The following is a 19,824-nucleotide window of genomic DNA, read 5'->3' on the forward strand; positions in this document are numbered from 1 at the left end:
GAGCCGTGGGGTGGGGGGATTATAGCAGAAGCTTTTGACCATCTAGTTTGAATCCTGCGCCCGGCTGGAAGAGGGAGCCCAGAAGAAATGCCTCCTCATATCCCCATGCTCCCAATCAGACCCTGTCGGAATATAAACGTCCCCTTCTCACTCCCCCATCCCTCAGTCTTTGTCGCCTCCCCCCCCCCCCCACCATGAAGAAAGGCACAAAGTCGGGAATTGATGCTGCATCTTTTTTTTTTTTTTTTACTTTTGCCTTCTTAAAGCATGTGCTGAGCTGATGGATGAAGCAGTTTGGCAATTAAAAAGGCCCAGCGGCTTGGGCAGCAGCAGGGGAGGCCAGGAGAGGGCCAGGGAACGGCAAAGCCCGCACTAACTTCATAAAATATAAAACAAGGGAGGGGTGAAGGGAGGATGGAGACTTGTAAAATACAATATCTTAGGGGATTGGCAATAATAAAAAATAAGGTTCATTATTTACAAACAATTTCTGTTCTTGGTCTCTGTACAGTGGGGCGGGGGTGAGGGGTGTGTGTGTGTATGTCGGTATGTTGATGTGTATGTTTGGGGGGGGGCAGGGAGGCAGTGGTCGTGTTGGTCATTATGAGAAAGGAAGGGGTTAGCCCAGTGAGTGGTTTATCTGAGAAGGACGGATGGTTGTGGGAGGGTGGGGTGAGAACAGAGTGGTCAGCCCAAGGGAACAGTCCGATTGTGGTGGGGAAAGGAAAGGCCCTGGTAAAGATTGGGGCAAAGAGGGTCTGGGGAAAAGTGGAACCCCTTCTCCTGGGCTGGGAGCCCAGGGGGCAGGGGTACAAGCTGGATCCGGGTTAGAGAGCAAGACCACCCCTCTTCTGGGCGCCAGGGGGTACGTCCTGTGTCCTGGGTCTTGGCACGGCCTAGGAGAGTTTGATGGTGGTATTGGGGCCCAGATCCCTGGAGAGAGAACAGAAATCAGGGTGAATCTGTCCAGTGAAGGACCCTCTCACCCCTCTGCATGCTGGATCAGGAGGCAGGAGGGATGGGGCCTTGGGAAAGTGTGGCTGACATGGGGACCAGGGCACAGTGTGGGTGGAGACTGGGACGCCAGGATGGGAAGGGGCCACCCACTCACCTCTCACGGAACCACTCCTTGGGATGAGAGAAGTCGGGGCTGGTGCCATTTCCACCGACGTCTTTTGGCCAGGCCTCACTCAGGTACTTGGTGGTCTCGTGGGTGCTGTCCAGGTGGTCAAGCTGCAGGTGGTCCTGGGGCCGCTGCTCTGCCGGCCCCCCCGGCTTGATCTCCCAGCCATCTGGGGGCTCCACAGGCAGCAGGGCACTGCGGCCATCCTCCCACGAGCCTGCCCCCTCATCGTAGAACAGGAGGCTCCGGGAGGGCACTAGACAGAGAGCACAGGGTGAGCCTCAGTTGTCGAGGCCCCCTCCTCCCAGCCACGTTCCTGGCCCACTAGTTAACGATGAGGGTCCTGAAATCTTGCAGACCTGAGTTTGAATCCTAGCTCTAACATTTCCAATTTGCATGACCTCAGGCAAATCAGGCCTTTGCTTTAGCCTTTCTGAGCCTCAGTTTGCTCATCTGTAAAATAGGGATACTAGGGCCAACCTCAAGTAGATGTGGTTTAATGAGACAATATAGGGAAAGTGATTGGAACTGTTCATAGTAAGCACTCTGAGAAAGTAGTTCTTCCTAAGCAGAGGATACCGGGGCGGGGCATCTGCGAGCTGGATTCTAATCCCACCTCCACTATTCACTTTCTGTGAGACCTTGAATCAATCTCTTCCCCATTCTAGGCCCTAGTATGCCCTTCAGGGAAATGAAGGAAAAGAAAACAAATTTGTTGGATATCGACCTTGTTTTGTTTTGTTTTGTTTTGTTTTATGCAGGCTTCATGCCCAGTGTGGAGCCCAGAGCAGGGCTGGAATTCACAATCCTGAGATCAAGACCCAAGTTGAGATCAAGAGTTAGACGCTTAACCGACTGAGCCACGCACACGCCCCTGGATATCTACTTTGTGCCAGGCATCGTGCAAAGCCCTTTGACCTGTATCAAATCACTAACAACTCACAGAAACTCCTGGGAGCGAGATATTTTTAGCCCAGTTTCACAGAACAGGTAACCGAGGTTCTACTTATCGGGGACCTTGGCCTACACCAGAGGTGAGAGGCAAACCCAGGTCTGCCTGGCTCCAGCCCTCAGGCCCTGACCTAAGGGTCTGTGTGAAAGGCACTCCCTGCAATTGAGCAATACACCAGCTCTGAAAAGCCAGTTCCAGAAGCCACTTCCTACCACAGATGCACACAGGGCCTGCCACGCACTGCATTCACTGCAAGGGGCTCCTTCATTCCCTCGCCTCCTCTGACTCTGGCTTTGTTCATTAATGCTGCCCCCACCCCCAACTTCCATCCCTTCCTCTCCTGGGGTTTCCTCTACCTCCAAATATACAAGAGCCCCTCTGCTCTTGGAACATGGATACGTGACTCGCAAGCCCTTACACCCCTGTGGTCCACCTCCCTTAGCAACTGTCCTGTCTTCTCAGGCCACCCTTGTCCAGGGAGTGGTTTTCACTCACCACCTCCACTTCCTCTTCCCCTAACCCTCCCCACCCCTTCCTCCCCTCAAGGCCCTGCTGGTCTAGCTCATTCTCCCTGCATATCTCTCCTTCTCGAATCTCACTCCTCCCTGTCCCCTCCCTCTCTGACCTCCCATCTGTTTCCTCTTCCTCCTGCCCTGCTAGATAAATTCGTTCCTGGTAAATGATGAACAGCCAGAAAGTTCCTCTGTGGGTCTACCTGAAGTATCTTCTGCCTCTGGAAATCCATACTGTTCTCTGCTGCACCCTCTACCAGTTCTCCCCCTTGCCACCCACGTATTATACCTTTTCTCTCCTCTCGTGTGGTCTTCGAAAAGGTGGCAGTGTGCTCATTTAGTAAGTGCTTGCTCTACACCAGACACTGTGCTAAGAGTGTTTGTGCACCTTGCCATCTAGTTGTCACAACAACCGTGCTTGGTAAGAGTAGAGCTGTGACTCCCGCGTTTCAGATGAAGAAATTAATGCTTAGAGAGCTTAAGGCACATGCCCAAGGTCGCGCCGTTAGCAAACAGCCACGGCAGGTATGACCGACTCTGAAGCCCCCCGCTCTTAACCACTGTACCTTACAACCCCCTATGGGACGGTAAATATCTGAGCTCACACCACCATGGCCCCTCTTCTGCCCAAGGTAGACATTACCAGTGGGTCTTGGCACTCCTTCCTGCTGCTCCTGAGTGCTGTGTCAGGGTCCTTCACATAGTGCTTCAGACAGCCACCACCATCTTATTGGAAAGGGCCCTTGAACTGAAACTCATTTGCCATCCCATTCATGAAATACTAATGGTATCTAGCAGATGCCCCATGACCACCGGTACCATAATTCGTCAGGGCTAGGGTGGGAACATTCCTGTTAGCCCCTCTGAGCCACTCTTGGGCGGGCTGGGTTTAGGGGGTCTTCCCTGGAGTCCCAATTCTACAACCAACATTGAATAAATCATATGCCCTTTCGGAGCCTCAGTTTCCCCATTTGCAAAATGAGGACACAGAAGAAGATAACGCCCACCCAGAACCTGGCTCCATTCTCGTGTCTGGCTTCTGTCTGGGAGTTGGTGTTGAGGGAAGATGGTCTGGCTCAGGTAACATAGCCTGGCCCACTCACTCTGACTGGCTGTGTAGACGCTGTCAGCGGCCACGGGGTCTTCCTTCACAGTCTGGGAGCTGGAGGAGAACTCAGGGAGGCAGGGCACAAGGGAGCCCAGCACCAGAACGAAGCACAAGGCCGCCACCTGGTAGTGGAGAGAGAGCGGTGGTCAGAGCCACCCTCAATCCTTCTGCCCCCAAACCAATAGGTATAAAAGGCTCTGTGTTTTTCCAAAAAAGCAGCACCCAGAGCCAACTACCCCCTAGATGTGGGCTCTTCTACCCTTTCTGGAGAAGGTTGGGGAGACTGCTCAGAGCATCGCAGCTCATTGTAGGGAACCGCCATAGGCAGCATTAGAAAAAGAGGAAAGTGGTCAACATGGTTATAACCTATAAGGTGGAGGAATCAGGACAGGGAGAAAGGAGTAGGTGGCGGTTTGGGGGGTTAAGGGAGGGGGACAGAGCATCATACCAGGTTCTCACAAGAGGAGCTGAGAGTCACGCACCAGGAACTGAGCCCTGCCCACAGGGTGACTGCCACCTGACAGTGTGAGGCTCTCGGAGGGCCTGGGGAGTGATCAGCCAGGGGGCAGCAGGCCGCACATTTCCAGGACAGAGTGAAAGAGGGTCTTGCAGAGGCCTGAGCCACACCCTGCATATTCTTTTGGGTTTCTAGAGATTTGCTCAACCTTCTCCTCGCTATTGGTTCCAGAAAGAAAGAACCAAGTCCAAACTTCCTTGTGTTTCCTTAAGCCCTTTCCTCCCCAGCGGCCTTGTAGAAGTGGCCTCCTCAAGGGACTTGCCCTGCTATCCCCTAGCTGGGTTCATGTGAGCCACTACACATCCACACGGTGTTAGAATTCATCACGGAAGGTCATGTTCTAGAAGGCTCCATGGGCTTGGTTTAAGAGGCTGGGGTCTGCAGGAGCCAGCTCACCAGGCACTAGGATCGTGTACCTTGGTGATGTGGCCAATCCCTCCAAGCTCTGCCTGCTTTCCTAGAAAGCCAGCCTGGGGAAGTCTTGTCCTTGTGTGGCCCTGGGGTGAGGGAACAGCACCTACCATGAGGCAGGTCCCAGTCTGGGTGGCGGCCATCTTGTAAGGTCTTGAGATCTTGTTGGTGACCAGAGTCTGGAGTTTCTGCAGCTGCTGCAGCAGGGTCCTGAGGAGGGCACAGTGGTCACCTGGCACGCTCTGACCCGCAGGCATCTCTGCCTCCTGGAGCTCTCCCAGGGTGCACCTGGGCTGGCTCCAGCCTTAGCCTCCACACCAGGTGTCCATTTCAGCCACGACAGAAAAGGTCACCTCCCGCTTGGCTCCTCTGCGGTGTGGCTTGGGGGGACCTGGGGCCTGTCTCATAGTGAACAGCTGGGTCACCCTATGGGAGTTCAGGGTTGCTCCTCAGCAAAGTGGGGGTGGGAGGAGGGTCTACCCCACCTGGGCTGAGGTCACCTTTTTCTTCACCTACACCAGCCACAGCTAAATTGACCTTCCTGTCTTTGAACCCCACAACTCCCTGAGCTGATAAGACGGCCACGTGTGGCAGCTGTCTGGTGTGTAGTGAGGGTCCAGTAAATGGTAACTACCATTTTCGTTGATTTTGTTTTGTTGCTTTTATCACAGCACCTGCAGCACTTCGTTTATTTACGGATTGCCATGTCAGTGTCCTTCACTAACTGTGGGCTCCCTGAGGGCGAGGACCGGGTCCCACCCAACGTGGAATCCTCCGGGCACACACAGGGGGGACTCAGCCCATGCTTGGTGAGTAACAGTTTAACCATCGCTTTCCTCCACCTAGCCGGGCAGTGGGGTTGCAGTTACCAGAATGTACAGCAGGTGGCGAAATAGCTCCAAGGGCCTGGCCCTATTTTGGGCCAGAGAGGAATCTGGGCCAGAGGTAGAGGGGTGAGGGGTGCGGACTCCCGCCTCCCTTCCCTGAGTGGGGGGCATTCTCCAGGTCAATCAGGGGAGTGGCTGGATCCTGCTGGAGAAGCTGGGGGAGAAGGGAGGAAAGAAGGAAAAAGCCTTCTGTTGAGCACCTGCGAATGACCAGCTGTCCTCTACGTCATTTTAATTTACCCCAGCAAATAATTATTAAAGACCTACTGTGGGCTCATGGCTAGGCACCATCAAGAATTCAGAATAACCATTAAAAAAAGAAGAAGAGCTGACATGAATTCAGCATTCTCAAACGCCAAGCACAGCTCTGGGCCCTTTACTTGCACTGTCTCATCGAACCTTCACACAAATCCTGTGAGACAGAGCTTCGATAATCCCCATTTAGACAAAGCAACTGGGGCCCAGAGAGGTTTAATGGTTTTCCCAGAATCGCAAACATGGCAGAATGGGATTAAAAAAAAAAAAAAAAACAACGAAACAAACAAAAAACCCAGGCTGTGATTTTATGTGGCCACCAGGCCCTGTGCCGGCTCCACGCTGATGTTTCTCAAACTTAATTGTGCCTGTGAATCACGGAAGGATCTTGCGGAAATGCAGATTCTGATTCTGCAGGTGGTGCCGATGCTGTTTGTTGGTAAGAAGAACCCTGAGCAGCAACACCTACACCAGCGGTTCTAACTTTAGGGTGCACCAAAATCACCTGGAGGGCTTACTAAAACACAGGTTGCTGAGCCCTCCCCGGGGAGTTCCTGGTTCGCTAGGTCTGGCTTGAGGCCTGAAAATAAGCATTTCTGAAAGTTCCCAGGGGCTGCTGCTGCTGGTCTGGGATCACACTTGGAAAGCCACTGCTCCACATCAGCTCATTTAAGCGTCGCACCTGCCCTGTCATAGCATATAGAGCTATGTGCGGATGAAGAAGGATGGGAGGCCAGGGGTCCCAGGCTCTGCAGGGTTCCTGTCATCCTGAACTCAGTTACCCCGTCTCTCTCCTGCCTCCCAGAGCTATGCCAGAGCCAGGCACTGGCTGCAGAAGGGTGGGGGGCCAGGGAGGAGACAGGTGGGACAACTCACCTGTTGGCATTCTCCAGGGTCTCTACCTTCTTCCACAGTTCATTGTTCTCTGATGTAAATGTCTCCACCCTGAGGGGGCCAAGTAGGCAAAGGCTCAGAGGCAGCCTCCAGACCCACTGCTGCCCGCCCCCCACCCCTGCCCCACCATTCCCTGTGGCATCCCGCTCCCCCCGCCCTCTGCTCTGGTGCCCTTTGAGATAGGACCAGGGAGAGCGGGGCAGGCTGGGGAGTGGGTCCCAGGCCTGCCACCCTGCCCAGGATGCTTACTTCTTTTCTAGACATTCCACGTACTCCTTCTTCTTGCGGCGGCTCTCCTGGGCCGAGATCTAGAGGGGCAAGCCCCCGAACAGGGGTTACCATAGCCACGTAACCACTTCCTGGGGATCCTCAATTTTAGGGCTGGCATCACCAGGGGAGCAGAGGCTCCCACCCACCAAGGAAGTCCTAGGGAAGGGGCTGGGTCCAGCTCATGCTTTACCTTATTCTTGATTTTTCTCCGGACCCTCTTTAAGGCCTTTTCTTCGGCTTTGGTGAGGGGGAGCTTCGTGGGGATGGGGTAGCCCTCAGCAATCAGGGTGCGTTTCTCCTCCTCTGTCAGGAGCAGCGGCCCTGATGTCCCCTGTAATTTCTGTGGGAAGTACGACATGATGGTTAGGAACCAGACAGCCCTGGATTCCAGTTCAAGCTCTGCCATTTACTCTTCGTGTGACTTGGGGAAGGTACTCGACTCTCTTAGCCTCAGTTTCCCAATCTGAAAAAGGGTGGGTCTGAATTAAATCCAATAAAATGAATCAACAGTGCTGCGAGCCCAGCATGTTAGGCACTCAGCCTATTATTGTGGTGGCGGGCGGGGGTGTCCCTAGATGCCATTCTGGAATCCACAGCCTCAAAGCTTGCTTGCCCAGAGCCCCTAAGCAGCAGCCCCCTCATGTCCCTACAGTCTCCACTTGGGAGGCTCCACACTCATCCCAGGACTCAGGGCCTAGCTCCATGTTTCCTGGGGGCTTTTGGGCCTCCTAGAGCCTGGGCCATCCCCCTAGAGGTCAGGAATGTCAAGTTCTAGTCCTGGCTCGGCAACAGTGTGGGTTTGACAGGCCTCTTGGACCTCTCTACCTGGTTCCTCTTCACCTCAAAGCAGGACTGAAAGATTCTCACTCCCATCTGCCAGGCAGGCACCTCTCTGAATTCTGATAGGGATGAGGATCAGGCTTGGGGCTCCCCAGACCCTTCCCTGCTGGTCATGTACAGGGTGGACTTACTCAGTTCCTTGCCTCTAGGGTCAGCCCACCCCCAGCTGCTTACGTGAGGGGCGGTGAGAAGGGGGGAGGTGGAGATGGCCGTGGAGGAGCGGGCCATGGGCCGGACAGGGCTGGAGGGGGGCAGAGAGCGGGGACTCTGGGAGCCGTCACTGTCGCTGCCGTGGCTGCTGGGGGGCGTCAGAGGCATCTGCACCAGGTCCTCTGGGGAGAGCGGGGGAATCCAGGTTAGCAGGGTTGCATCCCAGCTCTGCTTGGACATCAGAGGTCAGCCAGCCCTGACACTGTGGGGAACGGAACACTGGGGCCTTGACCAGCTGTAACATCACAAGCCCCTCTGCTATGTCACATAGATGAGCTGACATCCCCGAAGTTGATTCCTGAGTGCCATCCCATCTCTGACGCCACAGAGGTCTGGCTCCCTTAAGCCTGGTCCTTGGTGTGGATATCATGGAGGCCAGATTCTTGAAGTCCCTCCCCCATCCCTGACTTCACAGGGTCCAGACCCTTTGAGCCTCCAGCTTGGTAACCCCAGAGGTGACCGGAATCTGCCCGCAGTCAGACCCATGGGGATCAGGCTGGGCAAGCAACAGCCTCTGTCACTTCTTTTTTTCCACTGCAAAACTTTTAGCCACATCAACCCCAGGGGTTCCTCTTTCAACTTCGGGGTAACAGGACAGCATTGGGCTTTCGGCAGACCAGCCAGGGGCACTACTCTCCCCAGCCTCCCCACCCCTGTTGCTTCTCTGTGGCCACAGCATCAGGAAGACTGACACTTGAAGCAGTCAGGAAGAAGCTTGGGTAGAGCCATGAGGACCGAGAGCCTAGCTGCAGGGAGAGCTCCCAGGTTGGCACAGAAAGCCCAATTAATAGCAGGTGTGGAGACCTGAAGGCTCTGGGCTGAGGTTTAGGAAGAACAGCTGCATCCTTCTAGGCTCCGCCCCAAACTGCCCCATGCAGGAGTCCTCTCTCCTTTCCCAGACTTTGATCTGCCTCTTAAAGAGCCCTGAACTTGGAGCCAGAGAGCCCGAGTTCAAGTTCTGCTGTCACCTGCCCCAAGTGTGTGGCCTATAGTCATGTTTATTAGCCTCTCCCAGCCTCACTTTCCTGTTGGAAGGGAGCCACGAGGATGGAATGAGCTAATGTTTGTAAAAATGCTTTACGGATAGAAGGGCACTCTACAAGGCGATGTGTTTTCACAGTGGCCCCTTTCTGCCTTCTGTGAGTCTTCTCTCCAAGGAAGTGAGCAACCTGAGGGTGAAACTGGGGTCTTATTCATCCTTCTAAAGCATGTGCTACTGAGCCCAGGGCCTGATACATAGTAGATGCTTCATGAATGTTTGATGGATTAATGGGGTGGGACTGGAAAGATTCAGTTAGCCTTTTCTCCTTCTGGCCAATCCAAGAAGCTTCCTCTGTTCCCTTCCTCCTTGTCAGATCTGGGAGGCTTCCAAGGCCTCCCGGGATCTGCCAACTTTAATCCATTTGGCTGCTATGATATTGGCCCTCATTACTCTGATCTCCTTGGGCACAGGAACTGTCTTCTCTCTCTGCTTCCCCAGCTCCTGGTACTGGGACATGCACAATGAACTCACTGGGTGGATGGATGGATGGATGGTTGGATAAATGGATGGAAGGATGGATGGCTACAGAGTGGGCATCATCAGTGAATGATGGGAGGGGGATTAGCAAACAGGGTGAGAGAGTGTCAGTAACAGAGATGACAGTTGTAGATTGGGTAAGAAGGGGGCTTGAGGAAGGGAAAGTGTGAAGGGCAGGGAGGAAAGGATATTCTCAAGAGAGATGGGAGTTGTCAAGGGAGATGGGTGGGCTGGGCCAAGGGAGTAGGGATGCTGTCTGCCCAAGACTGGAGAGAGGCAGAGTCCCCTTCTGGACATACTTACCTGGTGTCACTTTGAGGAACTGATTCACCTCCTGGGGCTCCGCTTTGATCACTGGCAGCTGAGTCATCTCTCCTGGGGCCTGAGGAAGACATGGGTCCGTCTCCATCAGCTGTCCTTGGGGCTGTCCCCACCATGCCATTCAACCTCCCACCCTCCCCTGAGTCTGGCAGTCTGCTCTGCACATAAGGAGGTGGCGGCGCTCAGTGTTCTGAGCACAGCCCAGAGGGAGCAGAGGCAGGTTTTCAGGCTTGGAGAAGCCAAGTCAGACCTAAGAGAAGAGAATGATGGTCAAGTGGTTAGTGTAGTTTATTTTTTTTTTTAAGTTTTTAAAATGTTTTTATTTATTTTTGAGACGGAGAGAGACAGAGCATGAGCAGGGGAGGGGCAGAGAGAGAGGGAGACACAGAATCCAAAGCAGGCCCCAGGCTCTGAGCTGTCAGCACAGAGCCCGATGCGGGGCTCGAACTCACGGACGGTGTGATCATGACCTGAGCCGAAGGCGGACGCTCAACTGACTCAGCCACCCAAGTGCCCCACTGTAGTTTAGACCTTATGCTCAGAGAAGGAGAGCTTCTTGTGACCTCCAAGGCCAGGGCCATTTTTTTAGTGGAGGCTGCCCTGCACGGACTGTGAAGGCCACGTAGGCGGTAGGCCGTGGTATGGTGTTATGTGGTTTGCTATGTGGTTTGCAGAGTTTGCGGAAAGGATGAGAGGTAACGTCTGGCACATTGAAGCTGTTCAGTGAGCGGTAACAATAGCACAGACTAAGAAGGCATGAACTGGCTGGGGGCTCAGGGTAAGCTCCCTCAGCCACTGAAGTTTGAAACGAGTCCTGAAGTATCAACAGGAATGTTCCAAATAAAGGATGGGGCCAGTGGTGAGGGGAAAGGCATTCCAAGCGCAGGGAAAAGTATCTGCAAAGGCACAGAGGCCAGAGAGCATGGCTGGATCCGGAAACTCAGTATTCAGGGTGTCCAGAGGGTAGGGGTGTGTGCCAGGGGTGGAGGGGTAGGAAACAAGATCAGATGGCTTGGCGAGGGGGTGGCGTGGGGGTGGTGGGAGGATTCACAGAAGGTAGAAAGGGACCAGACAAGGAAGTTTGAAACAATAAGGAGCCCCTAAAGGGTTGGATTGCAAGGGACTAACAGAACTAGATTTATGTTTTTTTTTTTTAATTTTTTTTAACGTTCATTTATTTTTGAGACAGAGAGAGACAGAGCATGAACGAGGGAGGGTCAGAAAGAGGGAGACACAGAATCGGAAGCAGGCTCCAGGCTCTGAGCTGTCAGCACAGAGCCCGACGCGGGGCTCGAACTCACGGTCTGCGAGATCATGACCTGAGCCGAAGTCGGCCACTTAACCGACGGAGCCACCCAGGCGCCCCTTGATCTATGTTTTAAACAAACACGCATCCCTATTTCTTTATATTCCCACTTGCTGCTACAGAAAGGACATCAAGAACACGCATGGCTGCCTACACCCGATGATCAACATGCACCTAAGTGGTGTTCTCTTTGAGGAAGGCACTGTGTTGTTGGGTGCTGAATTTCAGGACCAAGGCTCCCCTCTGGTTCTGCAGCCAGCAGGGAGAGGTCATGATATTCTGGGTGGGACACAGAATCCCCAATTTAGGCAGATGAGTAAGAATCGCAGAAGGTTCAAATTGGCAGAGACCTTGGAGACTCCCTGGTCTGCATCCTAGCTCAGCCCTCAAGTGACAGAGAAGGCATTGTGATGGAAAGGGTGGGTCCCACAGCCTGTGACTGACAATGCCAACTTCTGGTTCCTGTGCCTTCCACAAGGGTGTTGTGACCTCACTAGAGCAGGAAGTGTGGGCTTCTGGGTCTTGCAGAGTTTGGAATGCCGTTCATTATTTCTGACTGTGTGATTCTGGGCAAGTCGCTTAGCTCCTTGAGCCTCAGTTTCCTTCTCTGAGGCACATGCCCAACCTTCAAGACTCTGGCGGCTGCTGCCGCGCCTTCCCTTCCTGCTTTGCCAAGGCCTGAGGAGTCGCTGAGCCAGCCTTGGAGGTGGTCACAAAAGATCCTCCACCTTTGCAGCGGACCCTTGGTCCCACGGGTTGATGGTGGGGTAGGGAGGGGCTGAGCTTGCCTTTGGCCACATACATTTTGATCGGGTGAGATGTGTGGCCAGCAGGGGGCAGAGCTAGTCAAACCCGTAACTAGGGATTTTAAGATGGCCCTTAGATTGTAGACTCCGGGCCAAGAAGCCTTTTAGAGCCAGCTCCTGCTCCCATTTTACAGACAAGGAAGCTGAAGGAATAAAAAGAAGGCAACGTGCCCAGAGACAGGACACAGGCAGGGCCCAGAGACTTGGCCTGGCATTCCCAGGAGGCTCTTCAGATGTTGGATCTATAGCTGAATGCTGTTATCCATGTATCGTGGAGGGTGGTGGTGGTGGGAGGTGGGGGGGGGGTGATGGCATGAGTGTATGAGGTAAAAAACGTTGATCTCATGAACGTATACAACTGAAGTACAGCAAAACTTTCGAATTCTCATATTTGGTCTTTCCTTTTTAAAGTCCTGATGCTCTGAGAAAATAACACGGCCTGTGCCATGTCTATCTCTGAGACCGTGGACCAGGCCCCTGATCCTCAGCCCTGCCTGGGTCCTTGTAAACTTCCTGCTGCACACGGTGAGGCCCCCAGCTTACTCTGAGGGTGCTACGGTTTGTGCCCATTCTAGGAAGGTGAGGGGGTCCATGGGAGTTCTGACCCTCAGTCCCAAGGGTCACGTGGCTCCCAGTTCGCGTAGCCCTGGGGTACACAGGACTTTGAAGGCCTCTTCCCACAGAGACCCACCACCCTGCCTCCCTCCCTCAGCCCCTGGGAACCGTCCCCAGGCTCACCTGGTGGGGGACAGGCAGCCTGGACAGGGGGCTGAGGCCCAGCAGCGGGGTGGTGGCCATGGCAGCGGCAGCAGCCATGGCTGAGGAGGCGGCCAGAGGGTCCACGGGCAGCTCCGGGCTCTGCTCCTGCTTCACCATGACGGAGCACAGTTTGTGTCCCAGCACCCATGCTTCCTGTTCCACGTCTGGGGAAGGGGGCAGGACCAGGCTCAGGGGACTCCCCGAGCAGAGGGCTCTGCCCCCCTCCTCCCCCTGGGAGCTCCTCTGGACTGAGATGCCAGGGAACGGAGGGCGGCAGGCAGGCAAGGGCAGAGGGGGGTGCTTGTGACATAGGCTGGGGCCAGAAGATGTGGGGCATCTTCTTCATTCAGCAGCTCACACAGCAGGTGTGGACAACAGATCTGGACCCCTCCTGACTGGCTGTGGGAACTTAGGCAAGTTGCTTAACCTCTCTGAGCCTTAGCTTCTTCATCTGTAAAAGTGCCCGGCAAGAAGTAAATGTTCAATAAAAGCTAGCTATGGTCACTACAATGGCTGCCATCCAGAGAACATCTGCTGAGCACTGTGCTAGGCGCTGGGGACCTAGTGACAGTCACAAGCAAGTTTAGGGCAGCTGGAATGGAAAGGAAAGGGGAAGATGGGCCAGACTCACAGCTGTGACTTTGTCCTAAAGGTAATGGGGAAGCACTGAAGGGTTTTAAGCGCACTCAGATTTGTAATATCAAAAAAAAAAAAAATCATTCTGCGTGTGTGCATGCATTGATTGGACTGACTGCAGGCAAGACAGAAGCAGGGAGACTCTCAGCAGGCTGGTGAAATAGCCCAGCGAGAGAAGATGAAGCCTGAGGAAAGGAGGTGACAGTGGGGATGGAGAGGAAGGGACATACTGGGGACAGATGTGGAAGGGAGAATCCACAGGACCTGGTGATGGGGGTGGGGGTCATGTTGGTGGTGAGGTGTGATGTTCAGGTTTCCCATGGCAGTGTCCTTTTCCTGCCCACTTAGTGGGGCTTTGGCCTCACCTGGGCCACAGGGCTGGCAGGCATCACCCCTTTTCCTGATGAGTGTCTACAGTCCTGCACCCTAAGTCAGCCCTGCCCATGGTCCCAGCAGGCCCCAGGCAGCGGTGAGGTGAGGCGCAGATCTGGGGAGCCAGTGTGCAGGGAAAGGGCGAGGGGGCTTTGGCCTTTGGGGCCTGCTGTGGGTAGGGAGAGGGGTCAGTGGTGCCTGGTCCCACCTCAGAAACGAGGCCCCACCCAGCTGGGAGCCTAAACGCCCTGGCTCTGGGCCACAGGCTGCCCCAGGGCTCCAGGAACACCCACAATCTTCCCAAATTACAGGGCCAGTTGTCCGGCCTCCGGGAAGCTGCCCCTGCAAAGGGCCCACAGACAAATTGCTCTAAAAATAGACTTGGGGAGGCCAAGGAGCTGGGCTAGCCTAGCGGGGGTGGATGGAGAACCTGCCATGAGAGGGGGTCTGCCCCACATGCTGCCTTTCTCCAGGGTGGGGCCTAAGGACTAACTGACATGACTTCCAGAGGCTTGGCTGAGAGGCCAGGGCATGTCGGGAAGCTAAGACCTCTGCAGCCACAAGCCCTGCAGCCATTTAAAGCCCAGGTGGTGGCCCTGCCCTCAGGGGTGACAGGAGTGGGGTATAACATCCCATCTCTGCCCCTGGGGAATCTCAAAGACCCTCAGAAGCAGCTAAGTGCAGCTCTTAGCCCTCTATATATATGAACTCATTTATCCTTCCCAATAATCCTATGGGGCAGGCACTATTATTATCATCCCCATTTAATAGATAAGAATATTAAGAAACTCATTCAAAACCATTGTCCTCTGAAGCGAAAGAGGAATTAAACGTTCATTGTTTTAGTCCTAGGTTCTAGCCTAGTACTATTAAATAGGACTTTTATATGCACAATTAAAATGGCCACTAATTCTTTTTACATATTATGTACTGGGCACTAAACTGGGTGCTTTATGTATATGTTTAAAAATTCTGGCCAGCGTTTTTTTTTGAATGTATGTTTATTTATTTTGAGAGAGAGAGAGAAAGAGAGAGCAAGTAGGGGACGGTCAGAGAGAGGGAGAGAGAATCCTAAGCAGAATCTGCAGAGCCTGAGTTGGGGCTCGATCCCATGAACTGCGAGATCACCACCTGAGCTGGAATCAAGAGTCTGACAGTAAACAGACTGAGCCACACAGGCGCCCCCCACCCCCACCCCAAGGCCAGAATACTTATGGCACATATGTTATCTTCATTTTATAATGGAGGCCCAGAGAGATTAAGCAACTTGCTCAAGATCACACAGCAGCTAGTGGAGGCATCAGGATGCACACCAAAGCCTGTTTGGGTTCAAACCCAGTATCCCCTGCTGGCCCTTGAGCCAGAAAAATGTGGTGGCGAGGGTGTGAGGTTTAGTATCAAGGAGCTTGCTTGCTCCCAAGTCCCTACTATGCATTTTACTGTGTGTGTGACCCAAACAGCTTAGTTTTCCTGAAGCCTCATTTTTCTGATCAGACAAACGGGGATTACGATAAAAGTGAGAAGAAAAAAGTGTGAGATAAAGATAAAAGTGTGAGAGATAAATGAGATAATTAACATGAAGATACTTCGTAAACCACACAGTACTATAGAAATATTTATAGTTATTCCCATTTGTAGATGAAGAAACCGAGGCTTTATAGAGGCTAAGAGATGTATCCATGATCACCTAGCCAAATGTGACAGGGCCAGGACCCCCTGTATTTGAGGAAACATCCAAAGGGGCCATTTCTAGGTGGGGCACAGTCTGGGGATGTCCAGTGTTGGTTACCAGACAGGAGAGACTCAAAGGGCCCTTTGCTTAAACAGGCAGGACGTGGTGGTGGTGGTGGGGGGGGGGGGGTTGGTTGGAGGGGAGCTTTAGGGAACTATACCTTCGGGAATAAAACTAGGGTGCAGACATCTCTCCCAAGCAGCATTTCAGAGGACAGTGCAGTATGAGAGGGTGGCAAGGTTCCAGAGTCTCAGAAACTTGTCCACATTTATGGCTTAGTTCCCCCCACTGTTTCCTCTAAGTCAGTGGTTCTCAAACCCAAGTGTGCATCAGAATCACCTGGAAGGCTGGGCCCTACCCACATGGTTTCTGATCCAGCAAGTCTGGGCGGACCGAGAATCTGCATTTCTAACAAGTTCCCAGGTGACTGCTGCTGGTCCAGGAACCACCCGTTGCTCACAACTGATCTAAGCCAGCAAAACAGCCTTTTGAGAAGTGCCCGTATGGGTTTGATACGAGCGAGCACCAAAAGGCAGGAGGCCGAACTCCTCTGAGAGGTGTTTGTGGGCGACTCCCCTGTGTGCCTCTGGGAGTCTTAGCCTGAAGGCCTCCCCCACAACCCCTCACAAGCTTCCTCCCCTCCTGGGCCCGTGCTGTCCTTAGGTCCTTCTACCCTGTTGTACCTTGGGTGGTGTCCTCCATCTTGATGGGCACAAGGGGGCTCTGAGGTGCCGAGTCACCGCTCAGGGAGTAGCTATGCTCAGCCTGGATGCCTGGTGTGGGGGAGTCCAGTTCCATGTCCAGTAGAGGGCTCTTCTCGTCCAGCACAGGGTCATCAAAGAAACTGCTGAACAGGTCATTAGAGAAGTCCTCCATGTTCTCTGCGAAGTGGTCCAGGTGCTCAGGGAAATGCTAGGGAAGGAGGAGGGAAGCAGGGACAGTGAGCTTAGCCTGGGAAGGGGGCACAGGTGCTGCTGTGCTGCCCCCCACCTCAGGCCTGCTACCACCACCGCTGTCAGTGCAACCTGCCCGTTATTCTTCCTGCCATCATTAATGCCACCGCCATTGCCACCAACCTCCCCACTACCCACATCCTCAGGACCAACTAGTATCGTTTGTATCATGACCATCACCGCTGTCACCACTTTACCTTCACCACCACCGTCTCCACTGCCACTTCCAGCCTCACTGTCGTCATTCTCAAGAGTGAGATGTAGAGGGCGTAAAAGCATTCCTGAACAGGTGACCCGATGCTATGCTGTAGTTCTGGCTCTGAGACCTTGGCTCAATCACTCAGACTGCCTGAGTCTGTTTCTCTGTCCACCCTACTTCATGGGAAGACTAAGTAAAGAATGTGTGTCTATGCCAGCACGTTTGCATCTCAAAGGCAATATTAATGACTTCTGTACTATCTTTTTGCTAGAGTGAAACGTGGTGGGATTATCAAGGCTTCTACTCCCCTCATTAGCACAGCCCTGCCTGTCCTCACGCCACCAGACTCTCCCCTTTCCAAGACATTCCTTCTTTATGCCAAGAGATTAGACTCTGAAGCCATGTTGCTTGGGTTCGAATCCTGACCTTGATACTTCTAGCTGTGACTCAGTGCTGTTCAAACTGTGGGTGGTGACTCATTAATGGGTTGTGAAATCAATTTAGTAGGTCACAACCAGGATTTAAGAAAAAATAAAACAGAAAAAATAGAAAGTATCAGAGTGCACTACACACAGTGAAGTTAAATACCTGTGAGGTTTTCATCTTGTCTGTGTGTGTGTGTGTGTGTGTGTGTGTGTGTGTGTGTATAGGTACTTGGTAATGAAGTGAAATATATTTCTCAGAAACACAAAAGTCTGAAAAATACTTGTCTCTGAGATCTTGGGAAAGTTAATTAACCTCTCTCTGTTTCATTTCCTCCTTTGTACAGTGAGACTGATAATAGTTTGTTAGGATTGTTGTAAGAATTTTTAAGAATTTTAAAAAATTATTTCTGAGACAGAGAGAGACAGAGCATGAGCGGGGGAGGCTCAGAGAGAGAGGGAGACACAGAATCTGAAGCAGGGTCCAGGCTCTGAGCTGTTAGCACAGAGCCCGATGCGGGACTCGAACTCATAAACCGTGAGATCGTGACCTGAGCTGAAGTCAGATGCTCAACCAACTGAGCCACCCAGGCGCCCTAGGATTGTTGTAAGAATTAAATTGATACATATAAAGCACTTATAATGGCCCCTGGTACATAATAATTACTCAATAAACATTGCCTCTTATTATTAATAAAGCACCCAGTGGCTAGCACATAGTAGGTGCTTATTGTTTTTCTCTCTAAAGAATTATAAACATGTAAGGACATGCTCCTGCTGTTCATTATTTACTGACTGAATGAATTTGCTGGTGGGTTGGAAGAGATGGTGGGAGGGGGTTGCTTCAGGCCCTGGCATCCCACCTGGTGAGTGGTTAATGACTGGCTTCTGGGGGATTGGTTCAAGGTCTGGAGCTGTTGGCCCTTTCTGGCGTGGAATACTCAAAGCCTGCCCCAGTCCTGAAGGGATGAACAGAGAAGCCCTCTGAGAATAAGGCTCAGAGCCACATGACCATCTGTGCAGTCAGATGGACTTGTTTTTGATTCTAGCCCCATGACTTGCTAAGTTATTCGCTTCTCAGTGCCTCAGTTTCCCTATCTGTAAAGGGGAAATAATAGTTCCTATTTTATAGTGTTGTCATGATGATCAAATATTTGTTGGGTGCTTAATATTCACCTTATAGGATTATGAGGGTAAAATAAGTACATATAACATTTATATATAGAACACATATACAGCGAATACAAATAACAGAATGGTGCCTAGTATGTAGTGAGTACTCAATGGTTATTAGCCATTATAAGTATGGAAACTGCAGTTCCTAATTTAGCCTAACTCCAGGCCTGAGCTGAGCTGAGCTGAAGAATGATCAGAGAATCAAGGACAAAATAAATGTGGAAAACTATTGACTCAGGTACTCTCCCCTTTTCCCAGTTTGCCAGAACTTATCATCACCTTATGGTTTTGTTGTGATTTTAACTTTCCGAAGTGCTTTCATATGTACAATTTTTATTTAATCCTCACAATTACCCAGTGAGATAAGGAAGTTGCGTATTTGCATTTGACGGATAAGGAAACTGAGGCCCAGGGAGTCAAGTACAACAGGAAAGTGTCCACAACCCCTCATTGCCCAGTCCTTTCCCAATTGTAGCAGACATTCTTCTGTTCAAGAATTGCCTGTTTGCCAAAACTCCCTGAGGCACGGTCTGTATCTTGTTCCCCTGCTGGATCCTAGCACCTGGCCCATGATAACCATCGGTGGAGGGACAGGTCCTTGTTCCCCAGAGGGCAATGCCATCAGTAGGTCATTTATCTATCAATGTCTGGGGTGAGACAGAATCAGGAGGTCAGAAGCATCAGCTAAACACATCTTTAAGAATAACTGTGATCCTACACTAAGGCCATTTACAGGGCATCCCCTCCCCACCCCCTCCCGCCAACCAGACAGCCAGCCACAGGCAGGACTGTGCTAGCTATACCCTCTGCAGGGCCTGGGCCAGCCCAGCTGGGGGCGCTTTGCCCCTGCTCACTCTTCCAGGGTCTCTCAAAGGCCTGGTGTGGGGCCCAGTGGGAGGGGGTTGTGAAGAAGGGAGGACAGTGAGTCAGTGGCTAAGGTATTTCTCCAGCAGCTGCTTCTCAGGCGATAAGGGTTTGCCAAGCCCTTTCCCGGGGCCTGGGAGAGGAGAAATACTTTCCTCCAGTCTGGGCTGGGGTCCCTGAAGGCCTTGGCTCCAGGCAGAATAAGCCAGGTCCTTCTCAGAGACCCCTTTTGGGGTGCCCACAGGAACCTGCTCAGGGAGCTCAGCTGGCCCCCTTTGGTGAGCAGCCCCCACCCCACCTGCTGGAAACAGCAGCCAAGGCCTAACAGGATGGAGCTTCCAGAAAATGAGAGCCAAGTGGAAGGGGAGGGCGGCCAAGGGGCAGGCAGGGTGGGGGTGGAGGACACTCAGAAAACCCGGTCCTCTTTGCTCAGGGCTTCCTTATGTGATGGTCGGACCTCTGGTGGCAATGGTGGGCATGTCTCATCACCTCCAGGCCAACTTCCTGCTCATGCCAGCATGCCAGAAGGGACTGGCAAAACCCTTCAGAGGGTTTTGTAGCCTTACTTCTTCTATCTGGTGCCTGGTCTGTCAAAGCAGCTCAGTTATGGTTGGTTTATATCATCAATACATTAGAAGCAGAAGGGACTCGAGAAAGCCCATGGTCCTCACCTCCCATTCACACCCCCATCTGCCAATGAAGAAAATGAGGTCCAGAGAGAGAAAGCCACCTACCCAAAGTCACAGAGTTGGCAATGTTGAGGGAGGGGTTCAAGCCCAC

At 52.7% G+C, this 19,824-nt stretch overlaps 1 protein-coding gene across 1 annotated transcript in view; it reads right to left on the minus strand.

Moving 5' to 3' along the window:
- Positions 1-202: 202 nt before the first annotated feature.
- Positions 203-19,824, minus strand: part of CREB3L1 (cAMP responsive element binding protein 3 like 1) — a 35,255-nt gene continuing 15,633 nt past the window's right edge. Inside the window, exons 2-12 of the mRNA XM_049647500.1 lie at positions 16,114-16,342; positions 12,670-12,854; positions 9,802-9,880; positions 7,944-8,101; positions 7,120-7,269; positions 6,909-6,967; positions 6,642-6,710; positions 4,734-4,833; positions 3,691-3,817; positions 1,112-1,379; positions 203-933 (exon numbers count right to left, since the gene is read on the minus strand). Coding sequence (XP_049503457.1) covers positions 897-933; positions 1,112-1,379; positions 3,691-3,817; positions 4,734-4,833; positions 6,642-6,710; positions 6,909-6,967; positions 7,120-7,269; positions 7,944-8,101; positions 9,802-9,880; positions 12,670-12,854; positions 16,114-16,342 — 1,461 coding nt within the window. The 3' untranslated portion in view covers positions 203-896. The remainder of the gene's footprint in view (positions 934-1,111; positions 1,380-3,690; positions 3,818-4,733; positions 4,834-6,641; positions 6,711-6,908; positions 6,968-7,119; positions 7,270-7,943; positions 8,102-9,801; positions 9,881-12,669; positions 12,855-16,113; positions 16,343-19,824) is intronic.

This window comes from Panthera uncia, chromosome D1 (genome assembly GCF_023721935.1).
Source record: "Panthera uncia isolate 11264 chromosome D1, Puncia_PCG_1.0, whole genome shotgun sequence".
In the NCBI taxonomy this organism is placed as follows: Eukaryota; Metazoa; Chordata; class Mammalia; order Carnivora; family Felidae; genus Panthera; species Panthera uncia.